This window comes from Periophthalmus magnuspinnatus, chromosome 18 (genome assembly GCF_009829125.3).
Source record: "Periophthalmus magnuspinnatus isolate fPerMag1 chromosome 18, fPerMag1.2.pri, whole genome shotgun sequence".
NCBI lineage: Eukaryota > Metazoa > Chordata > Actinopteri > Gobiiformes > Gobiidae > Periophthalmus > Periophthalmus magnuspinnatus.
The window spans coordinates 9,013,464-9,027,195 of NC_047143.1; the positions used below are offsets into that span (position 1 = coordinate 9,013,464).

The window sequence follows — 13,732 nt, forward strand, 5'->3', positions numbered from 1 at the left end:
TCTCACTTATGAGTGGAAAGCTTCCTTGCATGTCAACATTGTTTTCGCCTCGATGTATCCTATAATTGAAGGCATTTAACAACTTAATTAAGATTTCATGTGAGAGCCACAACCGCAAGTGACCAGGCTACAACAGAAGGACTTTGATATTGAAAACCTGTGGTTACAATTAAGACCAGGAGTTACTTTGCTCAGCTATATTGTAGTGGAAATTAAACCCCTACCGTCTGTTGAAAATGTGCTTGCTCCTTTTTACCTTAATTTGACTTTTGAGTACATATCAACCAGGTTTCATATGTAAGGCAAGGCAAGGCAAGTTTATTTGTATAACACAATGCATACGCAAAGTAATTCAAGGTGCTCATACAAATCAAAACATAAATAATCATAAACAATAATCATAAAATTGACATTAAAACAGAAGAGTGCATAATAAAAAACCTTTCAGTCATATGCACAGCTAAACAGAACTGTTTTGAGCCTGGATTTAAACATTATCAAAGTAGAGGCCTGTCTCACATCTTATGGAAAACTGTTCCAGGTTTTAGTTGCATAAAACTGAAACGCTGATTACCCATGTTTAGTCCTGACTCTGGGCACCAGCAGGAGGTGTATATGTAGGTTTTATAGACATCGGACTGATTCTAACTTTAAAATAAATATGTGTATGATACTATAAAACCCATATGATATGACATACTTACTATCGAACTGCTGAGCAAATGGGTTTGTCAAGTGTTTCTGTTTCCTGCAGATCATTTATCGCTCCTGTCCAGGAATGTTGTAGATTTTGGCTAATAAAACTTACGTCATTCTTTCCACCCACTATAAAGTGTAAGACCATATTTAGGATCACACACTCCTGGATATTTAAGTTTTCATTATCCAAAAAGTGGTGTCTTTTTAACATATTAATATTTGGAGAAGTCACTGTATGCTCCTACTTAGTGTTAGTATTGTGTCTACTTTCTTACAGTTAACATTAGATTGCTTGATTTTTTTCAACATTATCATAGCTACATTAAAATAATGATCTGTAATTACCATTAGCCAAACATTGCTGTAGTTTTGAGAAATTACTATATGCTTCTATTTAGTATTAGTATCGTGTCTACTTTCTTTCAGTTTAAATTAAATCATCTATTTTTTTTTTTTTTTTTTCTTCAGCATAATCACATCTACTTTAAAATAATTATCAGTGATTAGCAATAGCCAAACATTGCTGTAGTCTTGAATAAATAGTTCCATATCACAGCAGTGGGTGTAGATTTTCCCCACATCATTAGTGTACAGTAGCTCCCTTTGAGTCTCTGCTGTCGCTCCATACAGTCATTTCCAGTCCAGACACAGCGGGCTCTTTCTGTTTTATGGTCCTCTGGTTCGCTGGCTACACTTCCTTCCCCAAATGAAAGCAGAGTAAACTCCATAGCTCTCAGCAGTAACCCAATGGACCCAAAACTTCACTTTTGGCTGCTGCGTCACCCGATCATTAGCTTTAGCATGGGGTCCGTGATATGTTTTGAAGGGGTTTCAGTTTTTTCATCTTCAGCCCAACTTGGCATTTAAGTCTGTTCATGGGAGTGTGTGCTCAAGTAATATTTGTTTTCCCTGGTATTTAGTATTCACCTGCCAGATATAAAAATATTATATGGTCTGGGCAACTTTTTAGATGACTATGGCCTGTATTTTGAAATACCTACATGTTAAACACAAATACACATGTTAAATATAAGGCTTGTTTTGGGTGAGGGAATGCATTACATACATAAATAACCTGGCACCTAAATGGAGAATTCTTTTTCAAAATCTCATGGGAGTCTTACAAACAGCTTAAGCCAAATGGGAAACCTATTTAACATAAAACTGCAAATAGAGATGCAAAACAAGACTTAAGATTCCTCATAGGCTCAAAATTGAAAACATTTGGTTTAGATTTTTTTTGTTTGAGATTTCATCAGACTAAGAAGTACTAAACAGCAAGTCATGACCTGAATTGTAGTTTCCCATTAAATCTGTAGAAATATTGAAAATGTTGCTTTTTGTCCAAATCTGTAAAATGGTTTGCTGTTTTCTTAATTGAATGTTAGTTCATATTTAATCAAAATGTCATTCCAGATAAATCATAAGCTATCTATCATTGTGCACTCATGTAAACGCATGTCTGTGGGCTGCTACGCTTTCATAGCTTTTTCCACTTCACTCTGGTAACACGCACAAAAAGAAAACACATTTTATGTCAGAGGTGCAGGTGATCAAAGGGAATTACTAATGCAAACCATATGTGTTTATAAAAGCTTTTTAAAATGTCATTGATAATGTCATTGATTATTTTCGTCATTTATTAAGTTATACAGTGTAGGCAAGTTTTGGTTTAATATATATAGTTTTTTTTTTTACTACTAGTGCTGCTACTATTCATCTACTGGTAATACTAATTAATAATGCAGCAATATTTCAGCAATAAATGTAATGAGAATCCAAATCCGCTATTTTCATAAGACGTTTTACAAACAAATCAAAAGTTCAAAAGTGCAGACCATAACAAGACAATAACAAATGGTATAATAGTAGTATATAAACCAGTATAAAATCAAATAAAAGCAAAACCATAAAACCAAAACCAACCAAATAAATGAAAATGAATAAAAGACACTAAAGACGACACAACTCATGCGGCGTTAAAAGTCAGAGAACCAAGTAGGTCTTAAGGCGAGACTTAAAATACTCCACTGCGGGGGGCTGTTTTGACGTGCATTGTATTGTATTTGTGTTTATTATTTATATTTGTTAAATGCCTGTTTCACTTCTCTTGTCAGCATGTCCTCCTGGCACATATAAACCAGAAGGAACCCCAGGTGGGCCAAGCTCTTGTCTCCAGTGCCCTGATCCACAACATACGTCACAGCCGGGGAGCACCTCTCTCACTGACTGTGTCTGCAGGCCAGGATTCCATCCACTTGGCATGACCTGTCAACGTAAGACATATAGTATCAAATGTTTATGGGCCTGTCACGATAATTACTACATCGACTTATCATTCAGTCAATGATAGATAGATTTTAGGGGCCAGTATTTATTAGTGAGGAACCTTTTTGTTGTTTTTCTGCACTATGATAACATTTGAGCTGTAGATAGGTGAATAAACTTCTATGACTGTTTAATTTGTTTATTGCTGCTCATGTTCATTACTGTACATAACTGTACATAGAGACTAGTTTTTGGGGGAAGTCCTGCTTTAGGGTTATCGTGTCAGTGGCATAATGGCATTCAATATTATCTTTTTTTTTAATCGTTATTGAGACAGGCCTATTATGAATAAGAATGCCCATTAATGCTAAAACGTTATATTTACCATTTACCTTTATTTTTTCAAATTTTCTTACATCTGTTTTCCTTTGCAGCGGTATACTGTCCTCCTCTGTATCCACCTGAACATGGTTTCTTCATCCAGAATGTGTGCAACAATAACTACGATGCAGCCTGTGGTGTACGCTGTCAACAGGGTTATGACCTCCAGGGAACCAGCATCAGGCTGTGCCAGGCTGATGGCACCTGGTCCGGGACACCTGCTTCCTGCCATGGTAATTAAAGACAGATTTTTGCGTTTTAGAACATCGGCTATTGGCTTTAAATCTCTCGAACAAGCTGATATTTTGTTTTGTTTGATCTGTTGCCTAAAAATACACACAAAGCTTTATTTTAACACTTTAATAAATGGTGTATGGTCAAATTTATATAACACTTTTCTACCTTTCAAAGTACTCAAAGGAACCAATCACCCATTCACACACACATTCATATGACCGTGTAGGCAGACACTGGGAGCAAGGGTGGGTTAAGTGTCTTGCCCAAGGACACAACAGCCGGAATCACACCACCAACCTGCATGTCAGTGGACCTGACCAAACCACTGAACCACTTCAGATCAGAGGACGACCACTCTCCCAATTGTGCCACTGCTGCCCCAGAATATGAATACAAAAAGATAACTGCACAAAATGTGAGCTCTCTTAAAGGTTTGTGGTCAGAAAGGGCTGTGGGTGAGTCTGTAGTAGATTTAAATTACATAATTTGGGAAGAATAATTGTAATCGGCCCTGCGTATGGGCCTAAAAATTAGCAACAGAGCTTATCGGTTGCTCTGAATTCTAAACAATCAGTATCGGCATCGGCCATGAAAAAAACCTATATTGGTCTATCTGTAATGGTCATATCTGCTAAAATGCTAAAACTTCTCAATAAAAATCATCAGGAGATTAGAATGATACTTGAACTTTATCACCACAAACACATTTCTGTTTACCATCTGTTGATGTTGCTATGATGTAAAAAACAAAATGATCAGTGAAATTGTTGCGTAAAAGCTCCTTACACAATCATTTGTGTTTACACTGAACGAGAAGTCTTACGTTAAGCGTCAGACCAGATGTGAACGGGACATTTCCTTTGAAATAAATGGGTGGAAGTGAAGCCGATGAGAAGGTCACAGTGGAAAAACCAATAGAAAAGTGAGAGACACTGAGAAGCAGTAAGAGGTGTGGAGATAAATGAGAAAAAAGCATGTTTAAATGTCAGATTGTGACTCATTGCAGGATCAGACCTTAAACATACACAGGTAGCTGGAGATTTATAGTATGTGGCTTTGGTATATATTTTCAAATGTGTCTGCTGGTATGTGTTCACTAAGTCTAAGCTTGGCCTGGGTGGACCTCCCAGCTTGAACAGTCCTGAGGGAGGGGCGGTCTTCCTTAACTGCCTGTCTGTCTATGAGTGCTGATGACAAATATCACTACACAGCCTCTCCAAGACCTTTGCAAATTCAGACTAAACACACACAAAGATATTTTCTTTTATTTGATGTACATTTTAATGTTTTAGAATAAATGACAGGCCAAGTAGTGTTTGTGGGTGATCATCCCTTGTATCCAAGCCAAGGCATTTAAGTAATTTATGAATCATGTACAAGTGACTCTAAAATAATATATAATCTTGATTCAACAGCTATCATTTATTTTGTGCATGAACATTGTATTTTTCTTCCTCACTGCAGTGCGTTCCTGTCCGTCCCTGTCTCAACCACAGCATGGCTTCCTGAAATGCTCTGAAGGTGGTGCCTCCTATAGAGCAGAGTGTCAGGTGGGCTGTGATCGCGGCTACAGACTGGAAGGGGAGTCAAGGCTCACATGCCAGGCCAACTCTCAGTGGAGTGGGACTCTGCCTCGGTGTGTGGGTAAGCTTGAATTTCATGCATTTCTTTTTGAGTTTAAAGTATAATGTGCATCGTCATTATCATGAAAAACATTGCTGGAATTATGTTTTCTTGAATTTGTGTATCTTAAAGTGACAATATTTAACTCTCTAGGGGTGGAAAGTCAAGTGCATGATTTCATGGAAATAGAAAGTTAAAACCATACGTTGAAATATTCTCCATGAAGACAGATACATTTTATGCTATACCATGGAATATTATAGTGAAAGGAACAACATTTCCATGGAAACAAGCAGGAGGAGGCCCTATTTCAGGCCAAATAAGAGTTAGGTTTGTAGAGATCAAAGCCCATTCAAAGTAGGGATTCACGCTTTTTTATGTTTTTCAAAGCAATAAACTCATCCATGATGAAAAACAAGCTTTTATTTGAGTAATTTTTGTGACAAAAAGTTGTATACTGGGGCTTTAAAGTAATTCTACTTTTTAAAATTTTTTTTTGTCATTTTCTATTGTGTATTTTTTCCTCTTTCTAGAGCTTCTAACCTCCTAACCCCTTCTAGGTCTATTTCAGAATGTTGCAATCCATGAACTATCTTTGTGTGTTTACATTACATCTCTTCAGATCACTCCTCAAACTGTGTAATTTAGAGTTGTTTACAGAAGCTACCTTTTTAGCTTCATACAGTCTGCTTCCCTTTTGAATACATCAGCAGATGGGTGTCTAACGCCTTCTTCTGGTGTTTTTAAACAACACATTTTGTGCCATCCTAAATTTCGATTCGACAGATTAGATTTCTTAAGTTATACAACATGCAATACTAACGATAAGACAACTATAGTAGTTGATTAGATTAGATAATACTTTGTTGTCAGATTATAGATGCAAAATTTGCAGCTCTGTTACATAAACACAATACTAGGACATTGCACACAGACATAAACATACAGGACAATTTAACAAAGACCATCTTCTGCTCCTATTATGACATCACTCATTTTATGGATTAAGCTCATCATTTAGCTTTCAGATAGACTGCTATCTAGTTTAAAAATGCCAAACATGCATAATACTGGATCTTAAAGACAGGCTATTACACTAATTGGTAATATGTGACATCTAGATCACCATCCTACCTTTTATTGTTTTGAAAATGCTATAGTCATCAAAAACAATGTATTAACAAGTTTAATGGGTTTAATATGAGCATTTTTGACACTCTGAGTGTGACCTTTGGTCTCCACAGTCACTCTCTCTTCAGAGCACTTCACATAACATTATCATTAATGTGCATCCCTCTAATGAAACTACAGCACATCGCATCAGATTTGTGAAGTTGTAGTTTATTGTTTTGTACCATGCGTGTGTATATGTATGGAAAATTGTTGTGTGGGAGGATGACGTAGGGTTGTGGGCTGAGCTGGATAGGATCGGACTGCTATTAGTAACACTGATAGTTAAGTTCAAAGACTGGTGCTGGCCACAGAGAGCACCCAGGTCAGGCTTAAAACACACAAAAAGGGCAGTGTTCACCCACAAACCTCAGCAAACTTCAGGCCAACCAGCTTCCTGCTCTATTTATAAAGCTGGAATTTCTGTTTATCGATAACTCCCATCTTTTCGCTCTTGCACTTGGACGTGTTTAACCACCTCCCTGTAACCTGTCAACACAACTACACCTCTCTATGGTCTGTTACTCTGCTTGTCTGCTCTGTGATGAAATGGGAGCCACTTGGCTTTCTGAGGAGGATCTAGGGACATATCTTTATCAGATACAAATCTCCCATGTTAAAAAGCTCTCTAGGTTCTAGAGCCAGAAGGAATGATGGAGATTTGTAACTGAAATACATGTGTATTATATTTTGTTTAGTCCCGTGGTCTCATTTTGGTTTCTACAGGCCATTTTTGTATGTGCTTCTGGAAATAGCTTTAATTTCAGTATTTTTCAAAAGCATGCTAAAAGTAAGATTTATCACAAAGAAGTAAGAGAACTACAAAGAGTTGAAATTTGAAACCCATCATTTAGAATATTTCATGTAAAACTGTAAAATGACTTGTTCTCTATTTTTGTCATGTCCTAGAGGTGCGCTGTCCTCCTATTGTGAACCTGAAGAACATCTTGCTGTCGCCCCCTGCTTGTGGTAAAAGGGCAGTGTCGCCGGGTGCCGTCTGTCTACTCACCTGTCGTCAAGGATTCAGTCTCAAAGGAAACAGGAGGGCAGTGTGTTTGAGCTCTGGCAACTGGAGCGCCAATGTCCACAAAGCTCACTGCATAGGTACTGAAAACAACTGCGTATAAGACGAGATACAAGACTGGCTCCACGAGAGTGAGAGGAGAGTAGATTTAACATAATTCATAATAAATTAATTGTGTGATTCACTTTACAATTTACACATTTTTGAAAATTAATTGTATTTAATATTTTTGCTGCCTTTCTAGTAGGCTGCTGCTTTTTGGAACTATAATGGATGTAACTCACCAAACAACTTTTTTGTCCAATCTAAATGTAAAATCATGGAGGAAAACCTTGTTGACTCATGAGATCTTATACCATTCCTATTGCTATGGTCAGGTACAGAGGTAATTTAAAAAAACAAAAAAAAAACTATCTATCTATCATATATATATATATATATATATATATATATATATATATATATATATATATATATATATATATATATATATATATATATATATAGTCCCATGCCTGTGTCTGCGCAGATAAGTCTGGATCTGTCTGTGTGTCGTTCAAAAAGCTTTTTCTCTGCTGTCAGCAGCGTGCACAGTTCTCCGGGCGTATTCAGCCACAGGTGAAATAAAAACCACCGTTTACAGCACCGAGGAGACGTGTGCTTTTCACTGGGGTCTGTAGCCCTGAAGCACATTGTCATAGAAATGCATTTGGCGATCAGCTGGTGGCCTCTCACGTGGCTTGTGGTGCTTGTGTGGGGTAAATAACGTGCGGTTTAAGTGACCTGGCCAAAACTGAAGTAAACAGGGTTCAGTCTCGTGCGCGCTGGGGTCGTTCCAGAGAACGTATTAACATGTGTGAAAACGACCTTAGTCTACTTTAACATTGCACGTCAAATCTAATGTGACCCAAATCAAATTTCGCATGTGAACCCATCAGCTCTGTCCCGATGTACACGGACACATATTAGTTAGAACAATTCGTCAATAATAATAATCCTTCACTTTAAATAGGCTTTTTGGCTATGCTATGCTATGCTATTTATGTTTGACTCACTTTCTTTCCCAATATATCAATACCCTCTAAAACCTGTTTCTTTATGTTTCCCTTCACTGTACTCTGGCAGACGTTTGAGTGTTTAATTATGTTTCTATTCTGCCTTTTCTAGTGAAAAAAATAGCACATGTAGCATTTCAGAGCTGTAAAAGTCAGATAAATCTGACCTGCGTGTTCACAATGCAAATGCTCAAATTGGAATCTGATTTACAGTTGAAGCCAGAAGTTTACATATACTATATAAAAAGAGACATGCTTTCCTGACATGAAATCAGACTAAACTTTTCCTGTTTTAGGTCAATTACTCATTACTCAAAATCATTACTTTCTTCAAAGTCAGAAGTTTACATACATTTTATAAGTATTTGGTGCCATTGCCTTTAGACCAGGGATGGGCAAACCTTTTCACACACAGGCCACAATAGGTTCTAAAATTTGACAGAGAGACTGGGCCAGGATATATTATAGTTCAAATATATAGTTCATTTTTTCCCTAATTAATATACACACAGCACCCCATATTGACAGAGAAACACAAAATTGATTTGATTGATATTAAAAAAGAAAAACTGAAACACACAGCCTTAAGGATTCAGACACTTTGCTTAGTATTTAGAAGAAGCACCCTTTTGAGCTAATACAGCCAAGAGTCTTTTTTGGGAATGATGAAAGTTTTTCACATCTGGATTTGGGGATCCTCTGCCATTCCTCCTTGCAGATCCTCTCCAGTTCTGTCAGGTTAGACAGTGAATGTTGGTGGACAGCCATTTTCAGGTCTCTCCAGAGATGCTCAATTGGGTTTAAGTCAGGGCTCTGGCTGGGCCATTCAAGAGCAGTCACGGAGTTGTCCTGAAGCCACTCCTTTAGTTTTGTGCTTACGGTCATTTTCTTGTTGGAAGGCGAACCTTTGGCCTTATCTGAGGTCCTGAGCACTCTGGAGAAGGTTTTCATCCAGCATATCCCTGTACTTGGCCGCATTCATCTTACCTTCGATTGCAACCAGTCGTTCTGTCCCTGCAGCTGAAAAACACCCCCACAGCATGATGCTGCCACCACCATGCTTCACTGTTGGGACTGTATTGGACAGGTGATGAGCTGTGCCTGGTTTTCTCCACACATACCGCTTAGAATTAAGGCCAAAAAGACCGCTTAGAATTAAGGCCAAAAAGTTCTATGTTGGTCTCATAAGATCAGAAAATCATACTGCTCACCCTTTTGGAGTCCTTCAGTTGTTTTTTAGCAAACTCCATGCGGGCTTTCATGTGTCTTGCACTGAGGAGAGGCTTCCATCGGGCTTTACCATAAAGGCCCGACTGGAGGGCTGCAGTGGTGGTTCACTTTCTAGAACTTTCTCCCATCTCCCAACTGCATCTCTGGAGCTCAGCCACAGTGATCTTTGGGTTATTTTTTACCTCTCTCATCATGCTCTTCTCCCCGGATTGCTCAGTTTGGCCGGACGGCCAGCTCTAGGAAGGGATCTGGTCGTCCCAAATGTCTTCCATTTAAGGATTACGGAGGCCATTGTGCTCTTAGGAATCTTAAGTGCAGCAGAAATTTTTTTATAACCCTGGCCAGATCTGTGCCTTGTCCAATTCTGTCTCTGAGCTCTTCAGGCAGTTCCTTTGACCTCATGATTCTCATTTGTTCTGACATCAATGTAAGGTCATATATAGACAGGTGTGTGGCCTTCCTAATCAAGCTCAGTCAGTATAATCAAACACAGCAGGAGTCCAATGAAGGTGTAGAACCATCTCAAGGATGATCAGAAGAAAGCACACGAGTTAAATATATGAGGGTCACAGCAAAGAGTTTGAATACTCATGGCCATGTGATATTTCAGTTTTTCTTTTTTAATAATTCTGCAAAAAATTCACACATTTAATGAAGAAAAATGGCTGCAATATAACAAAGAGTGAAAAATTTAAGGGGGTCTGAATACTTTCCGTACCCACTGTATATTACATTAGAAATTTGTCCTGTAACATGTAGCAAAGCATGAATATGCAAGGCTCATTGTACAAATTGTTTTTCAAATGCATTAATTAATCTGTAAATTGACTGTCAACCTCTGAGTTGCAGATGCCCATTCCTGTGTTGACTGCTTGCTAGCATAGTTGGCATGCTTTGTAACAAAGTGACGGCTGATATTGTACTCTTTGAAAACCGTAACAGTTTCTTACCATATTAGGCATACATCCTTTGATCAGACTTCAGTGAAAAAATATTTTGTTATCCACTCCGTATTAAACACTCCGTGCTCACTTTTCTTTTCTTTGGTAAGCTCATTTTTGCAGAAGGGCTGATAAAAGAATAAGAGAGCAATACAAGTGAACAAGGTTGATGTAGCTGAAGTGAGCCATCTTTTGGGGAAAAGTTGGCATTACAGGGGAAAGGTAAATTGAACCTATTTTAATATAATTTGGTCATGTTCGGCGGGCCAGATTAATAAACCCAAAAGGCCATGTGTGGTCCCTGGCTCGTAGTTTGCCCATGTCTGCTTTAGACTGTATGATTTGGGTCCTTCCTTCCACAAGCTTCTCACAATAGTAGGCAGGAATTCTGGCCCATACTTCCTAGTGTAACTGAGCCAAGTTTGTAGCTCGCCTTGCTCGCACATGCCTTTTCAGGTCTACCCATAAATTTTCAATAGGATTGAGATCAGGGCTTTGTAATGGCCACTCCGAAACATTGACTTTGTTATCCTTAAGCCACTTTGTAACCAGTTAGGCAGAATGCTTCAGGTCATAGTCCATTTGGAAGGCTCAACACTGAGCCTTCCAAATTTGCGCCCAAGCTTTAACTTCCTGGCTGATGTCTTGAGATGTTGCTTCAGTATTTCCACATAATATTCTTTTCTAATGATGCCATCTATTTTGTGAATTGCACCAGTCCAAAAGAACCCTGTGTGCATTTGCAAACTGAAATCTGGCTTCTTCCTGGCAGAGTGGCCTTTCAGCCCATGTCAGTACTGTACCGTACTCGTTTCACTGCTGACTATGACACACATTTGCAAGTCCACAATTCTCTTTTTGATATCTTGGCTGATTTCTTTGGACTTTTCCATGATGTTACACCAAGAAGCAGTGTGTTTTGGGTGTGCCTTCAAATACATACATAGGTGTGTCTCTAATTAATCCAAAGGTTGTCAATAAACCTATCAGAAGCTTCCAAAGACATGACATCATCATCTGGGTTTTCCCAAATTGTTTAAAAGCATAGTAATCGTACTGTACGTAAAATTCATTATTCTGGTATTTAGCAAATAGAAATAATTTTGGTAATCCTAATTGACCTAAAAGTTTGTAAAAGTTTGATTTCAAGTCAGATAGAGATGGGAAAAAAGCATATGTGTCTTTTATATAGTGTATGTAAACTTCTGGTTTCAACTGTATTCCCACATATGAAAGTGGCCTGGATCACATTCAAATCAAATCAGATTCAGTCTGTTCACACTATAATGGAAACATGAGATCAAGGTCACATTTAGGTAAAACAACCTACAATGTGAACATAGCCTTAGTTGGTTCTTCATGTATCATTAGTTGACTATTTTTGTTTGTTTGGGGAACAGGTTGACTCAAAATGACAGCCCACACTGCTGGATTTCAGCGCTCCATGCTGTGCCTGGTCTCAGGAGTGTTGTATAATGGCATGCAGCCCTCCAGATGCCTCAGTCCCGAAGCAGGTGGTGGAGCATATCTCTGCCTGTCATCAATGTCCTTATTTCAGTAAACTTATCCTAATTAAGCCACTGCAGCCTCTGAGGAGAATAAGTCCAGCCACAAAGTTAAACTTATAAAAAGATGAGGTGTACCTGTAATACTTTCATGTTGAATAACAGCAAAAATAGTTCTCCTTTCAAGTGAATGCCCTTTTAGTACCAGATGTTGTGAACTTGTCACAATGAAAACCATACCACTGTACAATGTTGATTTCCCATAATCCATAATTAATTCAGAAGTGGGATATAATTGCATTCTATTTAACTGGATATATGCTTGTCACTGTTGCACATTTGTCCATAATAAAAAATAGTCAAAATTGTCAACACACGTCATCACTAATATCTGTTTATTAGTAATAAATGTTTTTAAGTGTATGGGGTTTTATTTTTGGAACAATGTAAAAGCATCTCTTTGTCATTATTTAATAAGGTGATTTATTTTCATTTAAGAGGTCAGATGACATTACTTTTCCAAATTAAGATAACAAGATAATAACATAATTTGCTGTGTACAAAGAAGTAGATGTGATGTATTAATTGTAGTCTATCTCTTCAGACTCCGAGCCTCCTTGGGTCCAGTGCCCGGATGACATTGTTGCAGAGACAGATGAGCGCCGCAACACTGCTGTTGTCAGCTGGAACATACCTACTGCACTAGACAACTCCAAGGAGGAGGTGGGCTTTTTCACCATATTATGCAATCTTTTAATTAAATTGCTCACTTTTTAATAACATTTCGATGCTCTCTGTTCTCTAGGTGTCTGTGCAAGTGAAGCCTGTATACACTCCTCCACAACTGCTTCCAATTGGAAAAGAAGTCATCACTTACATTGCTACTGATCGCTCTGGAAATCAAGCAAACTGTTCCTTTACTGTTACTATCATTGGTAAGTCCACACTGATGAAAATACAATCCAGAAAGTGCTAAAATCTGAATGTATAAAGTAGTAAGAATTTCCTTGCTGTACACATACTGTACCAAGTCTTTGCTGCCCCACCCTTTTAAAGACATTTTTGTCATTCTGAACTCCAATTGACACATAAGCAGCCCTCCCCCTCCCCCTTAGCAGGTGCCAAATGGGGTTACAGTAAAGAGCGAAAAACAGGGGTGTCCCATGTCAGCCACTCAATAATCATAGCAGTCGGGGGGAAAACCTCAAGCATGGTAGCTGTGAACATTTCCATATGTTATTATGGTGGTGGAACGTTGAGGGTTTTTATTGGAGACATGTGTTTAACTAATGCCCCTGACACACTGCAATTCATCCTGTGCAGTTGTGTTGTCACAATACAAAAATTTCAAACTCAATTTGAATAGACTTGATACTCAATAATGTTTCCAATACCACGATGATAATATAAAACACGCTTTATTTAGACTATCAAATATAATTTTCAACATTAAATCAGAGTTCTGATTTTCTTTTATATTACCATGTGGTCTTATGTCTGCAATCCCTCACTTGACCAGGTAGGTTCCATAATGGTCCATGAGCGTATACTAGTCTATGTAGTCTTAAACTTGTTCCGTCCTGTGAACGTGATTTTTTT

General features: G+C 38.1%; 1 protein-coding gene across 2 annotated transcripts in view; it reads left to right on the forward strand.

Annotated features, from left to right (window-relative positions):
• svep1 (sushi, von Willebrand factor type A, EGF and pentraxin domain containing 1) overlaps nt 1-13,732 on the forward strand; it is a 61,939-nt gene that overhangs the window by 22,919 nt on the left and 25,288 nt on the right. For both annotated transcript variants that reach the window (XM_033983572.2, XM_055228836.1), the window contains exons 4-9: nt 2,817-2,975; nt 3,402-3,581; nt 5,050-5,229; nt 7,288-7,482; nt 12,738-12,856; nt 12,939-13,068. In XM_033983572.2, coding sequence (XP_033839463.1) covers nt 2,817-2,975; nt 3,402-3,581; nt 5,050-5,229; nt 7,288-7,482; nt 12,738-12,856; nt 12,939-13,068 — 963 coding nt within the window. The remainder of the gene's footprint in view (nt 1-2,816; nt 2,976-3,401; nt 3,582-5,049; nt 5,230-7,287; nt 7,483-12,737; nt 12,857-12,938; nt 13,069-13,732) is intronic.